The sequence below is a fragment of the Coccinella septempunctata genome, chromosome 1 (genome assembly GCF_907165205.1).
Source record: "Coccinella septempunctata chromosome 1, icCocSept1.1, whole genome shotgun sequence".
Taxonomy (NCBI): domain Eukaryota; kingdom Metazoa; phylum Arthropoda; class Insecta; order Coleoptera; family Coccinellidae; genus Coccinella; species Coccinella septempunctata.
Genome location: NC_058189.1, coordinates 7,315,110 through 7,340,837, shown reverse-complemented (window position 1 = coordinate 7,340,837; position 25,728 = coordinate 7,315,110). Strand labels below are relative to the sequence as shown.

Genomic DNA, 25,728 nt, shown 5'->3' with positions numbered 1-25,728 from the left:
TAAATACTCAAGGTTTACACTTATACAGGGTGAATCACCGCAATGGACTAATAGACGTTAAATATGGCTCAAACGACAGCAAATGAGTCATACTAACACGCCCTCTCAGGTTCACTTCTAATTTAGAAACAGCCTGTATATCTTCGCATCGTAGATGATATGATGTAGGAGTTTCAACAATATATAACCCCTGGGTAAAAACTCAAAGGTTTATGAGTTATTTGGATTCCTATGAAAAAAAGTCACACTTTTCTGTATATTTCTGCTGAAAAGATTTTCTCAAGAAATTCTTTCGCACTTTCAATTTTTCATAATTTTGCCTTATGTAGGTACTTTTATTTTAGCTTTGTCTTTTTTCTAAGTAGAATCGACTTATTTTTTAAAATATATAATAGGTTGTAATTTGAAAATCTTGAGTTTAGAATAATTCGATGTTTCCAACTTGATGATTTTACATAAACACCTGTACATTTTGAGTCCAATTAAATTTACCGTAGGATAGTTAGGTAATGATTATATTGATTGCACCTCGAACACGACAAAGTTGAATTCAATAACGACTAAGTTGAATTCGAAGAATAGAGGTTATAATCCCGACTTAGGATATCTCGGGATCTCGAGATCCCGACTTATAAGTCCGGATCTCGAGATCCCGAGTTATAAGTCGGAATTGAAAATAAAATAATTCCTTGGCCCTTGTACGCCTTCGTACGCATTAGTTAGTTATGTTGAAAGTTTTATATAGGTGATTTTTGGTGAAAAGCTTTATTTTGACCAGGTCTACCCTCTGTCGAAAAAAGCATCATCTTTAAATACGCCCTTTATAAATATGCGTTAAATGAAACGGTGTAATGAATATTTATAAGGATATCATCATTCATTTATGATTCATTATCAAACTTTAAAATATCTACTGACCTTCTTTCAAGTTCCCTAAGTCTCCCAAATTTTCCAAATCACCAAAATTCTTCATCAAGTCCTCCTCATTATCCATATTTTCTAAATTCTTCAGCAACTCCTCGAAATTTTCCGGATCTCCCAAATTTTTTAGATCTTCCAAATTTTTCACCTCTCCTTTATTTTGCAGGTCTCCCGATTTTTCCAGATCTCCCAAATTTTTCGATTCCCCTTTATTTTTCAGATCTCCTTTATTTTTCAGATCTCTTTTTTTATTTTTCAGATCTCCTTCATTTTTTATATCTCCCATATTTTTCATATCTTCCAATTTTTTCAATCTCTCGGTATCGCTCAGGTCACCTAAATCTCCTGAGTCTTCCAAATCTCCTACGTCTTCCAAATCTCCTACGTCTTCCAAATCTCCTGAGTTTTCCTGATCATCCGAATCATCCATATCTACTAAATCTTCTAGATCCCCTAAATCTTTTTTATTTCCACGTTTTATCAATTTCTGTTTAATGAGAGCTCGTTTTTTTCCATCAAGTAGAGTTTTAGAATTTACGTTTCGCAGCTTGCACTCGCATATCTTGCATTCGCAGCAAGGACACTGTTCGAAAGAAAAAGGATTTATCCCGAATCATAACACATTCAACACAAAATGAAAAAATGATCTATCATCTTGACAGATGCCAAAACTGGAAGTGAAGCGATATTGACTGAAAAAATTAAATGTGCATACGAAATCCGTCTGGTATTCCTGAAAAGGAATATGTAAATAATCAGTTCTTTCAGCTTTCAGGAGAAGAACTGCGTATTTTTATAGATTCAAATAATTTTCCGGCAAAATAATAAGTATTCAATCAATATTCTAAAACATAATAATAAAAAGAAGGGATGCTTCGATATTTGAAAGAAACGCTCAGCTACAACGTAATTGTTTCATTTTGAAATTGTATAAAAATAGTTTACCTCATTAATTAATATTAGAAAAGAATGTTATCTCAAGTGTGTTCAAAAAAATTCGTCGTAAGAGGGCTATGGAATTTTGAAGTATAGTGTTCTGTAACTGAACGTAATGATTTCTTTGAAGCACTTTAGGTATATTAAATATTTCCAGAATGGAAATACGTAAACCTTAACGATATTAGTAATCTAAGTATGCAGGGTGAGTCTTTGACTCGTAGAAATATTTCAACTGTAGATTCTTGAGGTCAATAGAAACACTTATTTTCTAAACCATTTTTCCGATTTGGCCCTGATAAAAAGATATACCTAGTCATTTTAAGTGTACATAATGAGCTGTGCCACCCCTGGAAAAACAAAATAACCTTCAGAATAACCAGCAAAATCTGTGACACTACAAACTTTTAAAAATAGTTGCATTCGGCCAAAGTACCCAATTTGTCAAATCTCACAGATACTTTTTAATTTTTGAACACCAAATAACTCAAAAACGGCGCATTATACGAGAAAATATGTAGAATACTTTCATTTTACAAAACGTTCAAATATTCGATAGCGTCAAACGTAGTTTCAAGAGTTGGGTTCTTTAATTTTTGGTATTTTTATGGTACCTAATGGTTGTAATGAGAAAACTGGAAGACGTTTGTAATATCTTGTGTTCAAGAGAGACTCATCTAATGAATGAAAAACTATATTCCGAAATTCATTTCATTTTCACAAAAACATTTTTCTACAGTTTTTCCACAGCCTGTATCTTTTAAATCGAGTTGATTCGGAGAAAATGGTAAAGGAGAAAAGTGTTTGTTTTGTCCTCAAGAATCTACTTTCAAAATATTCATAAGAGTCAAAGACTCATCCTGTAAATACTAATTTTGTTTGAAAATTTGTATTTTTTCAGGAAAAGTTACTAGAACCTTCAATAATAATGGCTTATTCCAACGTGTGAAAATCATTTTTTTACCGAGTTGGATTACAAAAATCCAAACAACCAGAAGCTATAAGAAATATTCTTGGTAATAAACGAAGTTAAGAATTTTATAGTTGGATACGTCTAACACATTAATCTTGGATGAATCGAGGCATTATATTTTTTTTGTACTTTAAATTGTTTATAGAAGGCAGAACGTATTTCAGTTATATTAATTATTTACAGTAAAAATCTCAATATGTTTATTCTCTACAAGTATTGAATTGATCTACCCAATACTTGATGAAAATCGAGAACTTAAGAAGAGAAACTGAACTAGGTACATGATTTTCATTAGAATGAGTACCAGACTTCAGAGTTGCTCCTAAGACTTGTCAGATCTCCTGACAGATTAAAAAAAGATTAAAATGATGAGTTTTTTTAAATATTCCAGCCTTTCAATTAGTGAAAATCAGAAATAGGAATTCGAAGAAGAGAATTCTTCAAATGAGGCCATAGAAAAAATCACATGGTGTAAGATCACACGTGGAAAAATGCATCTTTATAATCAGCTCATAATTTGAATACAATAAAATCTGGAATGCTCACTGGACAGTTTGGTAAATGGTTCACCAGCATCTAAAAATTATGTTTAGACACAGAATACCGAACTTCAAAATTCATTCATACATTTGCTCTGCGAACTGAAGCAATCTCATTATGAGTATTTGATGAATTATTTGAGAATGAGTGAAAAACGTGAGCAAAGTTCTAGTTTTGGTTTCAACTGGAATAAAAAAAATTGTAAACCGATTTACGTCAGGCAATCAGTGCTGAGGAAAGTTTGACTCAAGATAAGACATCCATTCGACAATTGTCTCATTTCAAAAAATATCTCGTTTTATTTCTGGAGCTTCAGTGAGTTCAAAGAATTAACAGATTACTATTAAATCATATGAGAAGAGCAGAGAGCACTTTCAAACAAATCAATCCACTCCTTATAGAATTCGTATGCGTAAGTCAATACTTATTGTAATGAATATTACGTAGAGTTTTGAAGAAATATAAAAATATATAAATGAATTAAGTTAATTATGAAATAACATTGCATCAGTTTGACGGTATTCGAAATTACATTTTGTTGTATTTTCAGGTTATACCAAAAGGAGATGTAATACACACACAATGTATTGACACTCAAGACAGAAAATGTAAAGAAAAATACGAATTCTTACGATTTCACTGCCAGCAAGAGCATATATTGCTGCCATTCCCTCGGAATCGATGGTTTTTGACAAATTTTCCAAGAGATTCTTGACGTCATGTTGTGCTAAAAAAAAAATTTTTTTGTTAAGTCTTGAGGAGATTGCATTTCCCTATTGTTTATTCAGTTCCTCACAAATGAATCTTAAACATATACATGTATTTGTGTTGTCTTACCATGTTACCTTCATCTGCCTGATCAAGAAGTTCTCGTTAGTGTAAATCGTGTAATATATTTATTGTTGGTCTATGTGAGATTCATCTGGTTCATCTATTATGTTCTCACAATATTAGAAAGATCAGATTGAATCCTTTTATTGCAAATTTTATTAAAATTCTTAGCATTCAAGATTCAAATTAATCTGAAAATGTCGGAGGGGGTCAGGCTTAGACCCTATTTGCGCCAATGTGTTTGATGAAGTGATTGTGGATCATCAGATGAGACAAGTGAGGCTAACCTTCCTCAAACAGCTGAGAATCCTAATACCCCCGAAGGTATGACAATCGTTAAAATCTCATTTTTTTAATAACTGAAAAATGAAGAGTCGTAGGAATTGAATTGTAAGCGTAAACTGAAGCGCAAGTTCTCAGTCCTCCTAAGAAAGAAAGGAGAAAGAAAAATTTTGCCGGCAGACTGGGAATATCTGAAGACCACAACTGTTCATCAAGCAGTGGTCCTCCCAACGCTTCTGTACGGAAGCCAAAGCTGGACGCTCTACAGGCAACATAAAACAGCTTGAACAAACGCAACAACGTCGTCTAAGACAAATAATGCATATCAGATGGTTCCACAGAGTTTCAAATGCAGAAGTCTTGCAGCGCGAGAGTTGTATAACAGTTGAGACTCAGATGGAGAGGCCACATTCTGAGGATGCAAGACACAAGACTCCCCAAAATAGCTCTGTATGGCGAATTCACAGAGGGAGCTCGGAAACCAGGAGGCCAGTATAAGCGGTTCAATGAAATACTGCATCAATCCCTGAAATCAGTTAATGCCAATGGGAACAACTAACGTTAGACAGATCACAGTGGAGGTCTTTGGTACACAGCAATAATGGAGATTCGAGAAGAATACAGCGGCTGCCAGATCAGGCTGGTGACTATCTATGCCCGGAGTGTGGAAGAATTTGTAGGTCACGGTTGGGTCTCATCAGCCACAGGAAGGCACACAGTCACAAGTCGACCTAAGAAATTATAAGTTTGATCGCACGGGTAGTTTTGTTTCTGAGTCTTTTTGTAGATGTATTCTCGGTAACGGCATACAGCAATGATGAATCTGGAGTTTCAATAAGGACAATAGAGTTCCACTGGTTCCCGCTTCTCTAGCCTCTAGCGAACTAGCGAACGCAATCTAGCTCTCATGTCGGCTACTACTACTATATTCGATCTATGAGAGGGATGATCTTCACAAGGAACAGTTGGGTTTTTCTCTAACTTCCACGCTGGTTTTTGTTGGACGATAAAATGTATTTTTGATACTTTTTTGAAAGAAAATCAATTTTCGAATAAATGTCACTTTTCTTTTTTTGACAGTCCTCGGTTCATTCACGAGGCGCTGATGCTGTAGAGTGTAGATCAAGGAAGTTTCTCTTCTAGCATTTGGTTCATACGAAAACGAGTCATATGATGTAATACATCATAGCCTTTGTCTAAAATTGAATGAAATATTCGACAAAGTAAAACACCTCAATTACCACTTTCTTCTCCCTCTGCTGGACAAATTGCATCACTTTCATGCCCATAGCCACCACCGCCATCCTCTTTTGAATGTCCTTTCTCGAAATCATCATGCTTTGCAATGCTTTCTTCGCCATATTTTACATCTTTATCTTTCTTTATCACGTTGTCCTTATCATTTCTCTCCTTTTCTTTCACTTGTCTTTCATATTTGGCTTTTGCTGGATTTTCCTCTGGAGGACCAAAATGTCTGAAAAATTATCGAACAAACAGCTGAATTTGTATTTTTTCAAACCACCAATCAAATAATTTTTCCGAATAAAAACACATACGACTCTTTTCAAACCATCGGGTTCTGTACCGTATATCTGAATACTTCTTATTCAAGTCATGAATCTGCACGTAAATTGATGTATGCAGGAAGCATCCCTTGCATGAATGGCCCATTTAGGGGAAATAATGACCTTTATACGTCCATTCAATGATTCTCAATTGCTCAATTGCTACTGTTTCAAAATATTCAGAAATGGAAAAGTTTCATTGATTTCTTTTTGGGAATCGAGTGACTGCCAAATTGTTGATTGGACACTTGGACAGTCAAAATTTTTTGAAACCTGCTCTGACTTTTCTGTTCATTCATAAATCAATTTGAACATTGTGTCATAAAGAAACCATTTCATGAAGGAATCATGAAAATAGCATAAAGAAACTATACTCAAGTTTTAATATACAGGTCTTGTATAAACTTTCTTGTCCTATCCAAAGCTCTATTTCTTGAACATAATTTTAAATTTTTGTGAATTTTTTATGAATTGCAAATTAAAAAATAGCACATCCGACAGCGTATTTCATTGATATCAAATATTCCAAACAAGGATCGATAATGAAATTTAATACAAGGCATAGAATTCGAATTTCGCGCCCTTCAATTATGAAACGAAAAACTGTTATTAAGCAGTTTTACTGTATTGACAGTACGTTGTTTTTAGCGCCATCTCATTGTCAAATGTGGCACAAAATGTAGGCGGATTTTATTACTAGAGATATGAGGGCGCTTCTTATCTTTCTACTCTATAATCTTTGTTTCGAGTTTTAGGTTAAATAGTGGCAATGGATTCGTAGTGGAATATGATCGAGTAAAGAGACAGAGAAATGCTCAGAGACATTTTTTTTCTGGTAGTGGTAAAAACTACAAGAAAGTATAGTGGCTTCATTAAAAACAATTTCGCAATCAAGAGCTAATGCGAATATCTCTCTGATTTTCCTTTGTGAATTTTTCAAAAATGTTTGTCTGGATTACTAGAAAAAAAAATTGCAATGTGCGCTATACAGGGTGTTTCATGAGTCGTTGGCCATAGCCCAATGGTGAATGCAGGTCATCCAGACCTTTCAGAAAATTTGCTTGTTTTGTATCCTAAGGCTATTCGTTTTGGAGATACGGGTTGATTCATGAATATTGACCTAAATTTGCGATAGCTATAACTCTGGAATGCAAGGTTCGATTTCGATCAAATTATGTGGGTTTGTTCACTTCAGAAAACTCTTCCAAACGGTTCATGAAATATCAATATTTTCAGGGCAGTACTCAGAGAGTATCATGATTTTTCATTCATGCCCCAATATCTATATTACAGAAATTTCGTTATTGCCATGAGAAACTAGATAATTTATTCTGAGAAATTCAATTTTCACTTTGCATGGCACACTTGTCACAAGAGAATAGGAACCGGACGAATTCATATTTTATGTCATTTTTTTCGATATGCGGTCCTGTTTTTATTCCTTTGGTGATAATATTTATTGTCCTTTGCCGCGATTCTGAATTATTTCAAATTATGTTCAACTCTTCTTCAATTCAACCCTCAGCTCATACTGAGTATTCGAAAAAAAGTGTTTAAAAGTATGCAAAGTGAATTCTTTTGAAATTACATAATGAATTTAGATACAAATGCATCTTGGAAAATAGAATCCGTAAGTGTCTTTGCTTAGTAGCACCCATAAGTATTGAAATTTTTTCTTCAACAATGAAAATGTACAATCATAAGAGATGCTCGAAATGGAGTTCTTCTATCTCGACACATTTCCTAGCGCTTAAAATCAGATTATTTATTGCCCTTCTCATCATATCGGGATTTTGTTTAACTTCTGCACAGGTTTCTTCTAACCACTGCCGCAAATGCTTCCGTGAATTCAGAAGTGTCTGTCACTTCTTCACGCGCCCTCATAGGGAACTGAGGGTTTAAAATGAAAAAGAGAATTTAAAAAAATTCAAATTCTCGACCGAAGACAATGAATAATATCACCAATGGAATAAAAACGGGACCGCATTTCGAATAAATGACATAAAACATGAAATCGTTCGGTTCCTTCATTGTTGTTTTATAACAAAAATAAAATAAAAAGGTTAAGGTTTTTCGGAAGAATAAATTTTAATATTTATGTGTGTTATGAAGCAAATACATTTACGGATTACATTCTCCAAGAGGGTTTTATATCATTTATATCTAAATTCAATATGTAATTTCAGAATAATTCACAGCTCGACTTTGCATACTTTAAACACTTTTTTACGAACAATCAGTATGTGCTGAGGGTTTGAAATGAAGAAGAATGAAACATAATTCAAAATAATTCAGAATCTCAGCAAAAGACAATAAATATTATCACCGACGAAATAAAAACAGGACTGTATTTCGAAAAAATGACATAAAATATTAATTCGTCCGGTTCCTATTCCCTTGCGACAAGTGCGCCATGCAAAGTGAAAACTGAATTCGTTAGAATGGTTTATGTAGTTTTCCATGGCAATAATGAAATTTCTGTAAGGGATGTGAAAAATATAGATTTTGGGGCTTGAATGAAAAATCATGATATTCTGAGTACTGCCCTGTAAATATTGGTATTTCATGAACCGTTTGGAAGAGCATTCTGAAGTGAACAAACCCACATAGTTTGATAGAAATCGAACCTTGCATTCCAGAGTTATGGCTATCGCAAATTTAGGTCAATATTCATGGATCACCCCGTATCTCCTAATAGCCTTAGGATACAAAACAAGCAAATTTTCTGAAAGGCCTGGATGACCTGCATTTACCATTGGGCATGAAACACCCTGCATAACCCATCATCCAACATCAAATTAGTACCTTCACCGTAAAAACGGATGGCGCTTAAGCTTGTTTTTCGATACAGTGACTCTATCAAACACAGTGGCGACAATTGTGGTTTCGTTTTTCATCGTTTTAGCAAGAATGTGGCGGATTTGGTCACGTGACGTGACGTGAGCCAATCCGCATTCCGAATTAGAGATCATAGCATTGAAATCTGTGCTTCTAAGCAGCAATATTCTTGCCAAATTTCCAATTGTCGCCACTGTGTTTGTCTCTTAACGAGACAGTGGCGACAATTGTGGTCTCGTTTTTCATCGTTTTAGCAAGAATATGGCGGATTTGGTCACGTGACGTGACGTGAGCCAATCCGCATTCCGAATTAGAGATCATAGCATTGAAATCTGTGCTTCTAAGCCGCCATATTCTTGCTAAATTTTCAATTGTCGCCACTGTGTTTGATAGAGTCACTGTATTTTTTCAGTGGGCTATCTATTCTCTGTTCAATTCGTCTATGATCTGAACTACACCTCATCGAAGCCCTTGCTAGTATAATTCCAACTTATCGAAAATTCTCACCTTATGAGATGGCATGCCGGTTTTGGCATACACACAACTTTGTTTCCCTCTTTTTCTTTGGAAATGAATTTTTCACAGGTTGTCTTGCCACAAACGTGCTTCGGTTTGGCGCAAATATTGTGACAAAAACTTCTCGGATCAAAACCACTCTCTTCACTTGTTTTTCGCCTACATATCGATTCCTTATGTTCTGAGCATCTGTACACTTTTTCTTGTTCGAACATAATGAAAAAAAAAACAGACAAAAAATAATCATTCAGTCCGCAAAAAAATAATTGTCAACTTCTCACATGAGTGACGTTCCAAAGGTCTATCGAAGGACGAATTGGAATTTCTATGTTCATTAATTGATACGTCTTGCCTCTATTAGTTTTTGAGCGAATGGAGAGAATTCTGAGAAACTTGGCTTTGAAGTTTCCGTAATTCTTACCGTCCGCTGATTCCTCCAATTCCATTTCGAGACCTTACGAAACAGCTTTTCACCCAGTGGGTGAAATTCTGATTTAAATCTAATCATAGTAATAAGATGTTTTGCCTCTTCTTGGAGCGTCATTTTTAAACAAAGAAAATTTAAAACATGTTTCGGTTCTGCGTGAAATGAAGAAAAGATTATTTGGTTGCACGAAGCTATAGAGTTCGTCAAAAATTTATTTCATGCATGACAAATAACTGGATTCGTATTCATAGAAATTTCCAGAAATATGCGATTTTGCAAAACTAAGTATCCATCTTTCTATAGTCCTACTCGAAATAGTCGGTCACAAAAGATTTTTTGAAATATTCTCGAATTTCCAAAACGTTACAACATCATCTTATACACCCTGGTGTTTAAGGTGATGCCTGTGGTATGGTTAAGATGATCCCAGGGATCATCTTGAACCCATTTTCTCAATTAGCTCCCATAATTTCAAGAATGAAGTATGTGAATTAAATATCTGAGAAGATTGTAAAATAATTTTATTGGGATTAAAACATAATAAATTATCAAGTGAATAGACAACTAAAAATCAACATATAAGGTGTAATATCACAAAAATTTGAAACGAACATGTATTCTAAGTGGTGGTTTCAAAGCACCACCGAAAAAAGCTAATTTGAGATCCATTAAAATATTCAACATTTTCTGAAATAACAAAATAAAGTACGAAATTCCTCTTCTTATTGATCCATACTTTCTAAGCTCCATGTCATGTTCATATGGCTCACGAGCTTGGTTTCTTGTTCATTAGTGGAAACAGTTTTTCTCACTCCCAGATATTTCACTGCACCACGAGCTATTTTCTTAATTTCTTTAGTCCTTCGTTTCAATGAAATTAGCGATACTGAAAACTTCCTACTCGCTCTTTTAATTGCCATTCCATTTTCAAAAGCATCGATAGCACTTGACATTGATTCTTTGACCATCCGCCTCGAATGGTTTTTCTTTATTTATTTATTAATATTTATATTTACGCTGCATAATTCCTAACTAAGGTGTAAGATGATCCCCAGGGATCATCTTGTACACAAGTTGGGGGATCATCTTGCCCCAAGTTCAACATTTTCATTCAGCATTAGCTATTATAACCTATACGAACTTCATTGTCTTCAAGTCGAGAAAAAATCAAAAATAAGCATATAAGGAAGCAACAAATATAAAAATCATTGTTATCAACCATTCACAACGAAAGTAGCATAATCTCAAGTTAACCTAATCATAGATTAAGCGTTCACAATTCATATTTTTCTCTGTGAATATCGACTGTTTGTTTGAACTTGAACAACCTTATAAGATTGTGTAGAGTCTGTTCGGTTAGTTTAACAATTAATTCCCGTTGAGTTTGCCGTGACCAGAGCGTTTGAATTGACAGGAAAAATTAACGAATTCAGGAAAGTAAAAGCGCGTTTTTTATGACTCTTATACTTTCTATATCCTGTACATGTGTTTCACTTTGTGCATGCATGTGTAATTTTTTTTCTGGATACGTGGGATATTGGGATATTAGATATGTCATGAAACAAGGTTGTTTACAAATCAAACGGCAACACGGATCTCATTCATTTATTTAGTTGTTTCATAGGGTGACTTGGGACAATGCCGAATAGATACAAGCGGCGCACTGGCAGCAGGAAATATGCCGATTTTTCGCAGGATATTATTATTCACGTTATTTCCACAAAGAAATCACCAAAGAATGAAAGAAATCAAAGTTCCCTTGTTTTGTTTAGTTTTTTTACATTTGAGTTGAAAATATATTTACTTTCGTTGTAATAGGGGTTTATCATTCAATTTCCTTACCGAATTTCTACTATATGATCACAAATTCTAATTTTTCAAAACCATACTTCGTCCCAAGTCACCTATTTCATTTGAGGGTTGAGAAATCAATAGATTTTAACTTGTATCCCAAGCCTCCCATATCGGTGGGTGACTTGGGACAAGTATATTTTATTTTTTTCAAAATTTATATCCGAATTCTGAAGCATGGTATATAACCTTATCAATAGTCTGAGTCATTAGGCATATTCGAACCTCTATTTCAGATAAAAATAGATCACCGTTTTGAAAATATGACAAGTTGAATTCAACAATCGTCGCAAGTCACCCGAATCTACGGTATTTGCGAAAAAAATCACCATCTTGTTTCTATTAATATGCTTGTTAAATTAAAAAAAGGTCTCAAAATTCATTCTCTATTCATAAAATCAAATCTATCGATTGAAAAAGCATTGCTTTTTGTTTTCATCAGATGTCTCTCGAATTTTCCATATATATTTCAGGATCAAATCATGAACCAGCATATAACTTCATGCATTCCCATTAAATTGATTTTATTTACAGGCAGGGAATCGTGTTACGGTCAGCCAAGCCGACACTAAATGCTTCTATCATATGATTGCATCAGATATGGTCTGCTGGGTATCATACCCACGCTGCAGAGATTTTACATTATCGGAATTTTCGGTGCTAAAACATATACTTTTTCGTTATAGTGACAGTGGGTCGAATTTTTTCCTGTGAAAATTGATAATTTCGCTGAGATTGATCGTTTATAGGAATTAAATGTGCGATATAACTATGCGCTTATATTTGTAAAAACAAAATTATTATCACTCCGGTTTTATAATCAGCGTTGCCTAGGTTTGAAACGTGAAAAATCAAAAGAAATTATTTTCTCCAAAAAAGGGCCAGATATTTGAAATTTTGGTATTAAACTATAGGATTTCAAACTCGAGTTATCTATGGCGTGGATTATCGAAAGCCTATCTCCCGTTGTTCAGATTTTCATCTTGGAAAGGGCATTTTTCAAAAATTGCAAATTTCACTCAAGAATTCGTCAAGATCGAACGGTTGAGCCGAGATGGGTGAACTTCTCAGATTTATCACTAGAAGAATTGCTCTATCAGAATATGTATCACATTCAGATCTACGATAATTATCCTGGAAGAAAAACTACTCGAAATCTGACCTTTGAAAAATTCCCAAATTGTTGGGTTCAGTTAATACTTTCTCAAGACCGAACAGTTGCGCCGGGTTGGATAAAATATCAAGATTTATCACTAGAAATCAAAAATCAAATTGAAAATTTGATTTTCTGGTAAACAGTGTAAGATATCCGAAATTTTGATGAGAAAATATAGGTTTTCGAATATGCTTAATCTATTGCGAACATTATCGAAGGCCTATCCCATTTATTTTAGATTTTCATCTTCGAAATGGTATTTTTCAAAAATTACAAATTTCAATCTGCGATATCTCCTGTTATATTTCTCTGATCCAGTTAGGATTTCCGGTTCTAAAATCAGCGTTGCCTAGGCTTCCACCATAGTACAAAAACTCGATTTCAAAAATTTCGAATTTTTGGGTCAAAAATGAGCAAGGGGTTAGACCCCCCTTAAATGACCTATTTGCTAATCTGTCTGAAAATCAGGATGTTCTATTACTGTTTTCGGATACGGAGTGCATAGAAATTGTTTTGAAAATTTAAGAAAACCAATCAGTTGATGATTCAATAGAGAATTGCACTCTAGAGAGCTCTGCGAAGTCAACTCGAAAATGAAAAGTGAAAAATCAAAAGAAATTATTTTCTCCGACACAGGCCTGGATATTTGAAATTTTGGTATTAAAATATAGGATTTCGAACTCGAGTAATCTATAGCGTGGATTTTCGAAAGTCTGTCTCCCTTCGTTCAGATTTTTATTTTGGAAGGGGCATTTTTCAAAAATTGCAAATTTCACTTAAGAATTCGTCAAGACCGAACGGTTGCGCCGAAATGGGTGAACATTTCAGATTTATCACTAGAAGAATTGCTCTATCAGAATATGTATCACATTTAGATCTACGATAATTTTCCTGGAACAAATACTACTCGAAAGCTGATTTTCGAAAAATTCCTAAAAAGTTGGGATCAATTTATCACTAGAAAGGTTGGCCTTTTAGTTTTCAGTGGATATTTCTTTTTATTGGGACCGAATCGGGAAAGATTGTATGATAAAAAAGTGTTTCTTTTGAGCTGAAGAAGCTACTGCTAACATTTTTGTACATACCATGTATGTGCGAACCCTTTCATTATTTTTGTCTATCTGGCCTGTACAGCCAAAGTCAAGCAATTTTGAGGCACCCTGTAAATAATCCCACAACATTTCAAACAAGAATGATAAGGACAGTTGATGATATTTTGATGTTTATAAAAAATGATTTACCAACTTGGTGTGGTGGTTTCCAATATTGAGGAAAATACCCTTTTGATCGCATCTGAATTAGTTGAGAGTGGAAATATAATTCTTATTGTCTTTATGCGGCAAAAGATGCATGTAAGAGCCTCTGAGAAAAATTCAAACCAATTAATAAGACGGATGAAACCTCCAATTTTGGATAGTGGGCTTATCTAGCAGTCCTGCATAGCAGAGCAATGAGGGCTACCGCGTGTGAATTCGCCGCTAGATGTGCTAGTGTAGCGTGAGGTCCAAATCATAGACTCAAATGTATGATTAATATTAAGTTTGTGGTCTCCATATATCTATAATACTTTTATTGATATTACTTGTTTAATGCTATAAAAGAAGTGAAGTCAAATCATTGTCAGAAAGGGACTTACACACATGACGAACAAGATATTGATTAGTCACCAAATATTTCTATATTCAATTTCTCCAATATTATGATCTGTGAAATGACAAGTCCCGGTCATCGTAGATAAACAAATCTTGCATTAGTTTGTCTATGTTCAGGACCTCACTCTACAAAGGCGCCAACTGGTGGGCAAAAAAACGGTAGCCCCCATTACAAATATGGATCTGGCCAGTTGGTGTATGTTCTGCAATACCATCACACATTTCTGTCTACTCTAATCGTGGGCGTAACTGGAACTAGGTGAAATATTACCCTATAAATCATATCTAATGAGAATAATATATCTAACAGCGCCTAAATCTCCCATCTTTCAAATTCCATCAACGACTAAGATAGATGAAAATAATTCGTAGAAATCGTGGAATCAAATTTATTTGGAATATTCGAAAAAATTTCGACACAACTTTGATCTAGGTTCAGATAAAAACGATTCAATCCCAATATAAGTTAGCATCATTGGAATTCCGAGATAAACCTATTGCTAGAGCTCGAATTTCATTAACTGTTAGAAGTTTTTCCTCGTTCTGTTTACTTTTCCGTAATCTGGAATATTCGAATTGGATTTTCACATTTGATGAGGACGGAACCATGACGCGCACACACAGGATTCCGCTCCAGCATCCTTTGGGGGCGCAAGTGCAGTCATCTCAACGACATGACAGTTTGGGGAAGGCGTTTCGCTGAAACGGATGTAAATAATAGGGCAACGACGATCATCCCGACCTACGCAATTGTTCAACCCATTTTTTGCACGTTTTGAACTTCCTGAGTTACGGAAAGTTGTCCGTCTTTTCCTTCATGCGCGCATTCTGATCTCTCATCCAAAATTCCGTTCTCCAGTGTGTATTGTGGATTCAGACTTCAGATTATGCCTCTGGTGTGCTTTGGAATAGCGATAGCGTTTCTAACAGGTAAAAAGTAGAATATTTACAACATGAACTTTTTTTAAATTTTCTTTCGATTGAATTTTTTCTTAATGTTTTTATATCATCACAATTAACTTGTCATTGAAAAACTCGTTCTTTTCGTTAAACATTCAAGATTGACGCGCGAAAAATTTACTGCATGCAGTTTACCCACTGAGCGATTACAAAATGAATGAATTTTTTTTCAAATTTTCATTTCCTCGTTTTTATTAAAATATTCTTTCAATTATTAAAAATTACCTCTGAATTTGAAGCATACAGAAAATAGTCGAATTATGAATCAGAATTGAATTTGTCCAATGTCCACCATATTTGTTATCTGTGACACCTCTGAATGGACAAATACCAAAGGTCATTTTCGGGGCACCGTGGTAATCAGCGCTCATCCACACAGTTAGGAATTAACTTTTTTTCAGGTCTTCCGGAATCAACCAGGTGAACGAGCGACAAAAAGAAGGCAAAAGGAATTTTTCAATCTATCATTTTCCCGCAGCCTTCATAATTAACACTATTTGAGCGTGTAAAGCTATCAGATTGGGATTCAACCCCTAGAATTCAATCACATTCCATTTCCTTTAGGCGCCAATTCTTTGCGCGTCTCCCGCCTGGATTCGGACAGGAATTTCTTCGTAGCCTGCGACGTTCCAACATTTCCTCGAGGTGCTTATTGGAATTCAAATCCGGATCATACTGTGGTTGCCCTAATCCAAACTACATCGTGATTCGACAAAGGGATGATGCTAAGCGAAATAGTTCTGGATCTAATCAGAAAATTCTGGAGCGACAGCCATAAAATGAAAATAACCTTTGAATTCTCACTATTCCACTAGTTAGTTGAACATTTTGAACATCCATACGGATAATCATACGAGGATAAATTGAAAAATTTTTAGCCTACCATAGAACCAAACAAAATTTCAATGTCAAAATATTTTATTACTCAACATATTCTCCTCTGAATTGGATACATTTATTTCAGTGAACCTGTAACGTCTATAGACTTTTCAAAAAAAAGTTTCTTCTTGCTCTGCAAACCAGACCTCCACAGCTTCTATTACCTCCTCGTTGGAAGAAAATTCACGACCTTTTAAACTTTTTTCAGTTGAGGAAAGACGTGATTGTCGGATGGAGCCAAATTTGGTGAATGAAGGGGGTGTTCTAGTAATTCAAACCCTAAATCACGAATTTGTTTGCAGGGGCGTTGTCCTGCAAAAACAAAACACCTTTGGATAGCTTTCCAGGTCTTTTCTCTTTAATTTTTTCCCGTAGAGTGGTCAGTAATGTCAAATAGTAATCTCCGGTTATTGTACTACCCTTATCCAAAAAATTAATCATGATTACTCCATAGCAATCCCAAAAAACTGAAGCAAGAACTTTTCCAGCAGATTATTTGACACGAAACTTCCAAGGTTTTGGAGAACCAGAGCGTCGCCATTCCATCAATTTTTGCTTTGTTTCTGGATCCGAGAAATGTACCCAAGTGTCTTCCATAGTAACAACGGTTTAAGATGTCTACATCGTTTTCGAATCGAGCACAGATCGAACGCGATGCTTCTACCCTTGCACGCTTTTGGTCAACATTCAAACATTTGGGGATCCATTTTGCAGCAATTTTCTCATGAAAAATTGAAACAATGTCAGAAGAAAATTTCAACCACATAAATATTCTAACTCAATGAGCTAGCAAGAAATTCATTAGTACTGTAATAACATCTCTGAATGAACAGAGTTTTTATTTCTCTTTTAAACTGTTTATCATTTAGTAATTTAATATTTGATTTTCATTAGGTTTATGTAAGACTTATGCGGGCTTCCTGAGTACTAATACCTAAGAAAGGAACCAATCTGAATGGCTGATTGCGATGACATGATTTATTTATTTCTTTACGGAATAAACCCAACTCCAAAATTAGTTAAAAAAATCGAAAACAAACACTCTTTTTTCAAATTACTCATCAGAGTTCGATACATTCATGAAGTCGATGCCAGGCCGACTGTCAATATCAAACCTTCCTGAAATTCTGGGAATAGGAGATGCCCTTTGAGTAATTAACTCGGTAATTAGGAACACTGAGCAAGACAGGCTCTCTAATGTCTCTAGGTGGAACGTGAAGAGCAAAGAGAGAGAGAGAGAAGCTCAGTGGTCGACAACATCCCCAGCCTGGTGAAAAGCAATACATCCTGATCCTACGCTTTCTCAAGGTTAACAAGCGAAGTAAAGACATGTGAGCTGCCAAAAAATATGAAATTAATTCTAAGAGGTCTCAATCTTATTTCACCTATAGATTTCACTACAATAGCATATTCCATCAGTTACCTAAGTTAAACTGATGCTCATGGAGTTTATCTAGGTAACATCTAATCTATTACAACACTAGTTTCAACAATGGAATTCGCTTTAGTCTAGTATCATAATTTTGTACTTTTTTTGTCCATTTCAATAGTGAAGAATTGACGTGTGAGATCAAAAACAAAAGATACCTACATCTGCGAAGATGTTACTCTTAGAATACAAGTTGTGACATTTAAGGGCCAATTTCATCAAATGGTGATAACTCCGCTTAACTTGAACTCAAATAAAACTTCTCTAACATTGACATTTGCCAAATCTATGAAGCGAAGTTAGGAGGGTAAAGAAACCACAAAATACAGAGACACTCCATTTGAACTGAAATTATTTATAAGATGCGTAATCGGCCTAAATCAGCGAGTTTCTTTCTTAAACGTCAGTTACGTCTAATCTCGGTTTATATCCTTCGTGAAATTGGCCACAATCCAAGTAAAGAAACCACAAAATACAGAGACACTCCAATTGAACTGAAATTATAAGATGCCAAATCGGCATAAGAAATATGAAGAAAGGATTTTATTCTGGATACTCTCGATCCTATCACTGTCCTGTAAATTATAAGGACACCACACAGAAGATGTGTACTCAAGATTCCTCAACCCCTTAGCAACAATATTCCCAACATACGGACCGAAAATCATCCTGGAATCGTACACAACACCCAAATCCCTCACTCAATACCTCTCCACCAAAAATATTTCTTGAAAGGAAATAGCATGCCTTTCTAGATATTGACATATGTTTGCATATATGTCAGAGACTGAGTATTACGATAAGTGTTGACTAACAACAAGATCTTCGAGTAATCTGCGAATAAGGGGAACCTTGCGAATCTGAAACAAGTTGCAACGTCATCACTGTGTATGAGAAAGAGAAAAGGCCCAAGGTGACTCCTGGATTACATATGACAGATTTCGTTCGTATGTCTAAGGAAGCCCGCGTAAACCCACCATCTTTGGTCACGGGTTCAAGGAAAACCTGAATGAACACACCATTAGATTATCAGCATATACTCCATTCACTTTTATTTTAGCACTCGGTTGGCCATGGAAATTTGACACATTTCACTCTGTATAGTACGAAAATGTGGTGTTATGAAGCTTGTCAAAACATTTTTGGGTTTCAAATCAACGCTATGTTGCCCGTTCTACGTAAAAGTTTCTGTTATTACGTATTTTACCACAATGTCGAATCTCTTCGGAAAATATGTGACGAACATAATTGAAGTTTATACAAACTGATTGAAGGCATACCAAATGCAGTTATTTGCATGGAAAAAACAAAAGATCAGTATAATATCATAATATGCACTAGCTTGAGGAGAGTTAATGTTCGTTATCTTCTTTGGCTAAAGTTTGACAACGATACTTCAGTTGTAGATTTCAAAAATATTAACCCGAAGATGAAATGCATATGAAGCAGTGGTTAGGTATCTCCTGAAGGAATTAACAGATAATTACAAGAATGTTAAATTCTTCAACAAAAATCATCTTGCATCAATATAAGTAAAAGGAATTAAAGGAAGTTTCAAGTCAAGATGAACTTCACCTTTGAACAAAAATTTCACATCAAGAAACAATTAACAGGACAACTGGCGCGTATTTGTGTCTCTTCATCTAAACACATTGATATAATATTAATAATTATGTATTTATTGGTATCTTAAGACATTTACAAAATGTATAAGACAAGTCAAATGAAAAATAGAAAAATCAATTTTCGGGAACTTATACTGCGATGACATTCATCGAAAATCCTGTAATAAATTTTTCGCATTAATTCACTCAAACATAAAATTCTCAAATGCCACCACTTTTTTGGGTCTCCCAATAGAAGGAAATTCTTTGTCATCCTCATCATTCACAATCTTTCTGATTGTGGACATATTCAGTAGTCGTTTAGATTCAGATGAAACATTATATAAATTCTCTTACATTGAATATGTTCGCTACCGTCTGACGTATTGTGGATTTTAGAATATCAGGGTATACTATTTGAATGAGCGGACCTGAATTCTAAATAGCACTTCGTGGAACCCTGCTTCTTTTTTCAATCACTTTCGGCATTTTCGTAATAAAAATTGATATTAGTTGCGGCAACGGCGTTATGACATTAACGATATTTCATGAGTGCCAACCTCTCTTCGTTCTAGTTACAAAAACTTGAGAAAATTATTTCATGGCCAACCGACTGCTTAAATAAATGTGAATGGAGTATACGTTACCGATTATATGTATGTATGTGCACATTCCATCACAAAATAATCCATACTTGTTATAAAACACCATCGTGAAGCTGAATAATGGATGTGCTAATTACGATATTATGTTACCGAAGTTCATAAACACATTCTACAAATCATAGACATAGAGACATGGACTGAGCAATGCCAGCATGAAATTGGCTATTTATTAGAAAGAGAGAAAAGCTCGTCGGGATATACCTTTCTCTTTTTTGTTCACATAGAGGTGAGTGTAGACTAATCAAAATTCTAGAAAAAGACAACTGCATTCCCGACGTGTTTTTCTCTCTGTCACTTTTTTTGACCGTATTTCATGCATAGATATAAAGGGAAGGCACAGTCCATGTCTCTATGTCTATGCTACAAATACTCACAGATCTCACAGAATTGACTTTTTCGAAATTTTTTAAATTCTTCAATATAAACTGATGCAAACAATTTCTTGAATTAAATATTAGCTCCGTTCCTTTGACCTAATACACTTGATTCAGTTAATTGAGAAAAGGTACTACTTTTTTTATGAAGAATTATTAGAATCTGCATTGAAAATATACCTTACCTTTTCATTTAGAAAAATCAAGTTTGCTTTGAAATAACCTTCAAGTCAAAAAAGAATATGTTCATTTTTTTTCCTCCTTGATATCTAACAACTTTTATTTGAAACATTCTTGTCTGAAGTACATAGATTTTGAAATAATTTACTTTTTTGTTGTCTTAATTTACTGTCTCAATTTGTGGTCAATTTCACCAAGGACATATAAACCGAGATTCGACATAACTGGCGTTAAGGAAAGAAACTCGCTAATTTATATCGATTACTGAAATATTGAATTGATGTGGTCGATAGGTACTTGATGAAAATCCATAATTGAACTTGAAACAGATTTTACGATTTTCAAAAAATGAGTTTTTAAACCACGACACGTGTTTCGCTATCACATTAGCATCTTCAGGTGATCATCGTATAATCTGTTTCAAGTTGATGTCGATTACGCATCTCAACTGGCGCGTCCTTGGGCTTTGTAGTTTCCTTATCCTCCTTACTTCACTTCATAGACGAAGGGGAAATGTCAATATTATAAACAGTTTGTTAAGCGGATTGTGGCCAATTTCACGAAGGATATAAACCGAGATTAGACGTAACTGACGTTTAAGAAAGAAACTCGCTGATTTAGGCCGATTACACGTCTTATAAATAATTTCAGTTCAAATGGAGTGTCTCTGTATTTTGTGGTTTCTTTACCCTCCTAACTTCACTTCACAGACGTGGCAAATGTCAATTTTGATTTGAGTTCAAGTTAAGCGGAGATATCACCATTTGGTGAAATTGGCCCTTAAATGTCACAGCTTGTATTTTAAGAGTCCAGCAGTAACATCTTCGCAAATGTGGGCTTCTTTTGTTTTTGGTCTCACACGTCAATTCTATTGAAATGGACAAAAAAGGAACAAAATTATGATACTAGACTAGAGCGAATTCCATTGTTGAAACTAGTGTTACTATAGATTAGATTATAGATAAACTCCATGAGCATCAGTTCAACCCAGACAACTGATGGAATATGCTATTGTAGTGAAATCTATAGCTAAAATTAGGTGGAGACCTCTTAGAATTTTAATGAGTTCAAAATATGCACTATGTTATAACCGGTTCTACCAATGAAATTCGCTATTCAGCTGAATTTGAAACAGCTTACATATTGTTCTTTTTCTCACTACAACTGATTTTTGAGAAAAAACTTTTTCACTGGACGCTTTTCAATCTCTTCAGGAATTTTTCCAGAAATACCTACTTAAAATTGCTGAGGTAATTCCCATCTATAAAAAGAACGTAATTAATTTCAATATTAAATATTTTTTTCAACGTTGTTGAAAGAATAGTACTTGATAGAATGATTGAGTTTTTAGATAAGTTCAAAATGATTTGTGAAAATCTACATGGCTTCAGACGCGGACGCCCAACTGAAACAGCAATCTCAGACTGTTTATACCTCATTGGATGAAGAATATGTTGTTGCTGGCATTTTCTTCGATTTATCGAGAGCTTTTGATACAATAGGGAATACTCCTTCTGACGAAAATAATGTATTTTTAATGAAATATCTTTGAAACGTCTCATTTTGAAATAACCATTTGAACCGTTTCCCAAAAAAAATTATTTTAAGCACTTAAAAATGAAAAATAAAAATGGGTATTTAAAGTTTAAAGCGTTTTGTGAGAATTGCACAAGCTGGCAAGATCGACTGAAATATGCCTTGATAAAAAAGGACAACAAATGCATTATCTTGATGAGATAGACAAAGATGGCTGTCTATGAAGTCTGCGACGAACGAGGAAGGTCGGAAAATTTTATGGGATTTTTATGGCCGGTTGCAGTTGAAGCTCGCCAGTAAGTACGCGCCTGTAGATCAACAGCTGTTACTTTATAAACAAGCTGATCGGACATTGTTCTTTTCATTGTCTTGTATGAACTGTTGCCAAATCGTAAACTCCGCACGAAGCGATTTAAATTTTACAACCCCATATTTCAAGGATGATTTTGAATAGTTTCCGCGGTGAATTTGAAAAAATTATAAATGAAACTCATAATTATTCAGTTTAAACTTGCATATGCAGTGATAACCCAAATTGAGGAGAATTCCCCATTTGTTCCAAGTTTCATTGAGAGTAAACTTTATAACATTGGTTTCCGGGGTATTTTTGAGATGGAAGGAGGATTTTCTAAAACAATCACAGTACAAGAGACTGATTTTGAAGAAAATGGTTTTGCGGAGTCACGAAAAAATTCGTGAGATTTAATAACTAATTAATGATATGTAATATGTAATAAAATCTTTTTGCTAATATGGTATGCGTAGTATTTTATTTTGTAAAAAAATAAGATAATGTAGACTCGTTTCTACTTCCTACTTTTGTTTGAGCCGCCGGCTCTATCTATCAACGCATGCGCAATGGCTTTAAATACTCACACGGCTGGCATTCGCCATCCTCATCTAACAAGTGGCGTTGCGCGCTAACTCTCTCTTACTTTATCTCGGATATCTCGCGTTTTTAAGAGATGGCAGACCCAATTTGCAGTTTTTTTTTCAGGCAGCCATATATCATCATATTAAAAAAAAATTAGGTATGAATTGATATCACAAACTTCCGTGTACGTCATGAACCCATAAATAGATCAAAATATTACTTGCTTACATCTGGCTGCGAGGTACATGTGGCCGAGAGTGCTACGGCATCTATGGATTTCAGGATTCTTTTCATGCAATGTTATGATGTGGATGATATTTTATTTCAAAACTAATTGAACGAAATTTTTCATTGAATATTGATTAATTAAAATTACTGGCGGCCACATTTGACAGGCTGCGGTGTTATCAGTGTATTCTCCTATCCATAAACGTATGTGAAAATGTGTGTTTGACTCAATACTCAATACAATACAGCAGGATCTCGTACTATTCAGGGCGTCATTGAATTTAATTAATTTTATTGATTCAACCTTCTCAAAAGCCGGAATTGCAAATTTTATGTTTGTACTATACCATTTTGTTTGTTCCATTAGAATTCAATCCACGGGATTCTGATGGAAAAATGAACACCAACCTCTGCGGAATTGCTACGCCCTGTTTTGCGACACGTATCTACGATCCAAAATTACGTACAGCCTCCAGAGTTTACCTCCGAGGCTGTGAAAGGTAAATTAATTAAACTTGGGTTCTATTTGGCGTTAATCCTCTCAGCTACGGAATTTCATCGGTATGGTCCACGATGTGAAAATGAGGTGTTAACGTTTCAAAAATTTGTTACCGGAAATTAATTTGACACAAGAATATGAAACCCTGAATATAGCCATCAAAGAGGGACTGGTAAAATAGAAAATTAAAGACGGCATTTCGAGCCGAATTCAATTATTTGTTTTCTCATGGTTTTCCAGTAAGCAAAGTGTAATTTTCATTTGCTAGAGAATCGGGAATTCCATCAGTACCTTTTATACAATTTGACCAAATGAAACAGACAAGGTATTCTGTTTGGTGAAGCGGGACGGTCCATGATACACCAATATCATGGACAAAATACTAGAACTGCTGCTAGCTATCCCCATTGATGAATACTTGATGGCTCAAGAATAACATACTTAAAACTTACTGGTATAAGTAAAATACCCACAGTTATTGTCAATGATTATAAATTATACTCATACTTCTTGGCCACTATATGAAAAGCCTATTTAGCTATATCTACATCTCTTTTACACGGAAAAAATTAAAAACTGCTTTTCAGGCGACATCTTTCGGTTGCTGCAACTAAGCATGGGGGCTCAAAAATGATGAGTTGACATTAAGAAGGTCCACCCTATTTTTCTACTCGGAATCATCCCCAGAATTTTCTCGAATGTATTCATAGTAGTATAGTATGTATTATAGTATACTACTACTATACTAGTTCACTATAATACTGAGGTTTTCAAATTAACTACTGGCCCAACCTAATACGATATTCGATTTATTTTAATCTTTCAGTTGTCTTATTTACTGAACAACAATCAATATGTTTTTTAGTCGGTTCATTAAAAAATATCATAGCTGACATCAAACATTTGCTCTTCATATGACATTTACTTTAATTGAATATTTATACCACGAGCCTTTCTCGCCATCCGTATAAGGCGTAAAAGGGGAAAGACTACCAGAATGTGGTGTATTGCCAGAACATTCGAACGATAAGTAGAAGTTACGAATATAACAATAGTTTCTACTTTCGTCGAAGAGATGGCAGTACTTAACGAACATCTTCTTTCAATATCAACAGAATACGAATTGTAGCCAATGGCGAGACTTTTCGAGAAATTTTTTCAGGTGAAAATTCATAGCAGAGATAACTTCACCTTGGAAAGTTACTATCATAAATGAATATTTGTTGTTCGATGAAGAAAAAAATTTAATTTTTTTTTCTGTTTGACGAATAAAAAAATTTCTGACTTTCCGAGATGACGAACTGATTGAATTGAATTATAATGAAAACCTCATATAAATTAGTGGTTTCTGACGTAATATATTCATTTTCTCTTTTTAAACTGACCACTAAAACGGTGTGTACCCCTCTTTATGTGATGATGAGTTCTCTCCATTCACTGACATAAATGCACTAGGCTGTCCATGGAAATTTGACACTGTATAGTACAAAGATATGAGGTTATAACGCTTGTCAACACATTTTTGGCTTTTAAAAAAGCGCTATGTTTTCTATACGACGTGAAAGTCTCAGTAATTACGTATTTCATTACAATGTAAAATGATGAACATAATAATGTTTATACAAACTGATTAAAGGGATTCCAGATCTCATTATTTGCATGGAAAGGACAAGAGATCAGTTTTTAAATATACCTATTTATTTTCGCTATGGATTACTATGGAAGAAACTTAAATTATTGACACATAACATGCACTTGTTTGAGAAGAGTCGGTTATCTTATTCGGCTAAAAGTTGTTGAATCAAAAAATTCAACCCGAAGATGAAGTGATGATGATGATGCAGTGGTAGGAATTTATGGATAATTACAAGAATATTGAATTCCTCAACAAGAAGCATCTCGCATCAATAGAAGTCGAAATAGGTACTCCTAAGGCAGGAGGAACTTCACCTTTAAACAAACATTTCATTTAACTTTATAATTAACAGGACAACTGGCTATTGGCCTATTTA

The 25,728-nt window shown here is 34.7% G+C and overlaps 2 protein-coding genes across 2 annotated transcripts in view; one reads left to right on the top strand and one right to left on the bottom strand.

Moving 5' to 3' along the window:
* The window catches only part of LOC123317745, a 46,249-nt gene extending 36,572 nt beyond the window's left edge, over positions 1-9,677 (bottom strand). The window contains exons 1-4 of the mRNA XM_044904358.1: positions 9,394-9,677; positions 5,725-5,957; positions 4,003-4,097; positions 919-1,504 (exon numbers count right to left, since the gene is read on the bottom strand). Coding sequence (XP_044760293.1) covers positions 919-1,504; positions 4,003-4,097; positions 5,725-5,957; positions 9,394-9,617 — 1,138 coding nt within the window. The 5' untranslated portion in view covers positions 9,618-9,677. The remainder of the gene's footprint in view (positions 1-918; positions 1,505-4,002; positions 4,098-5,724; positions 5,958-9,393) is intronic.
* Positions 9,678-15,180: 5,503 nt separating this feature from the next.
* The window catches only part of LOC123315854 (Down syndrome cell adhesion molecule-like protein Dscam2), a 111,466-nt gene continuing 100,918 nt past the window's right edge, over positions 15,181-25,728 (top strand). The window contains exon 1 of the mRNA XM_044901749.1: positions 15,181-15,418. Within this exon, the coding sequence (XP_044757684.1) occupies positions 15,376-15,418 (43 nt within the window). The 5' untranslated portion in view covers positions 15,181-15,375. The remainder of the gene's footprint in view (positions 15,419-25,728) is intronic.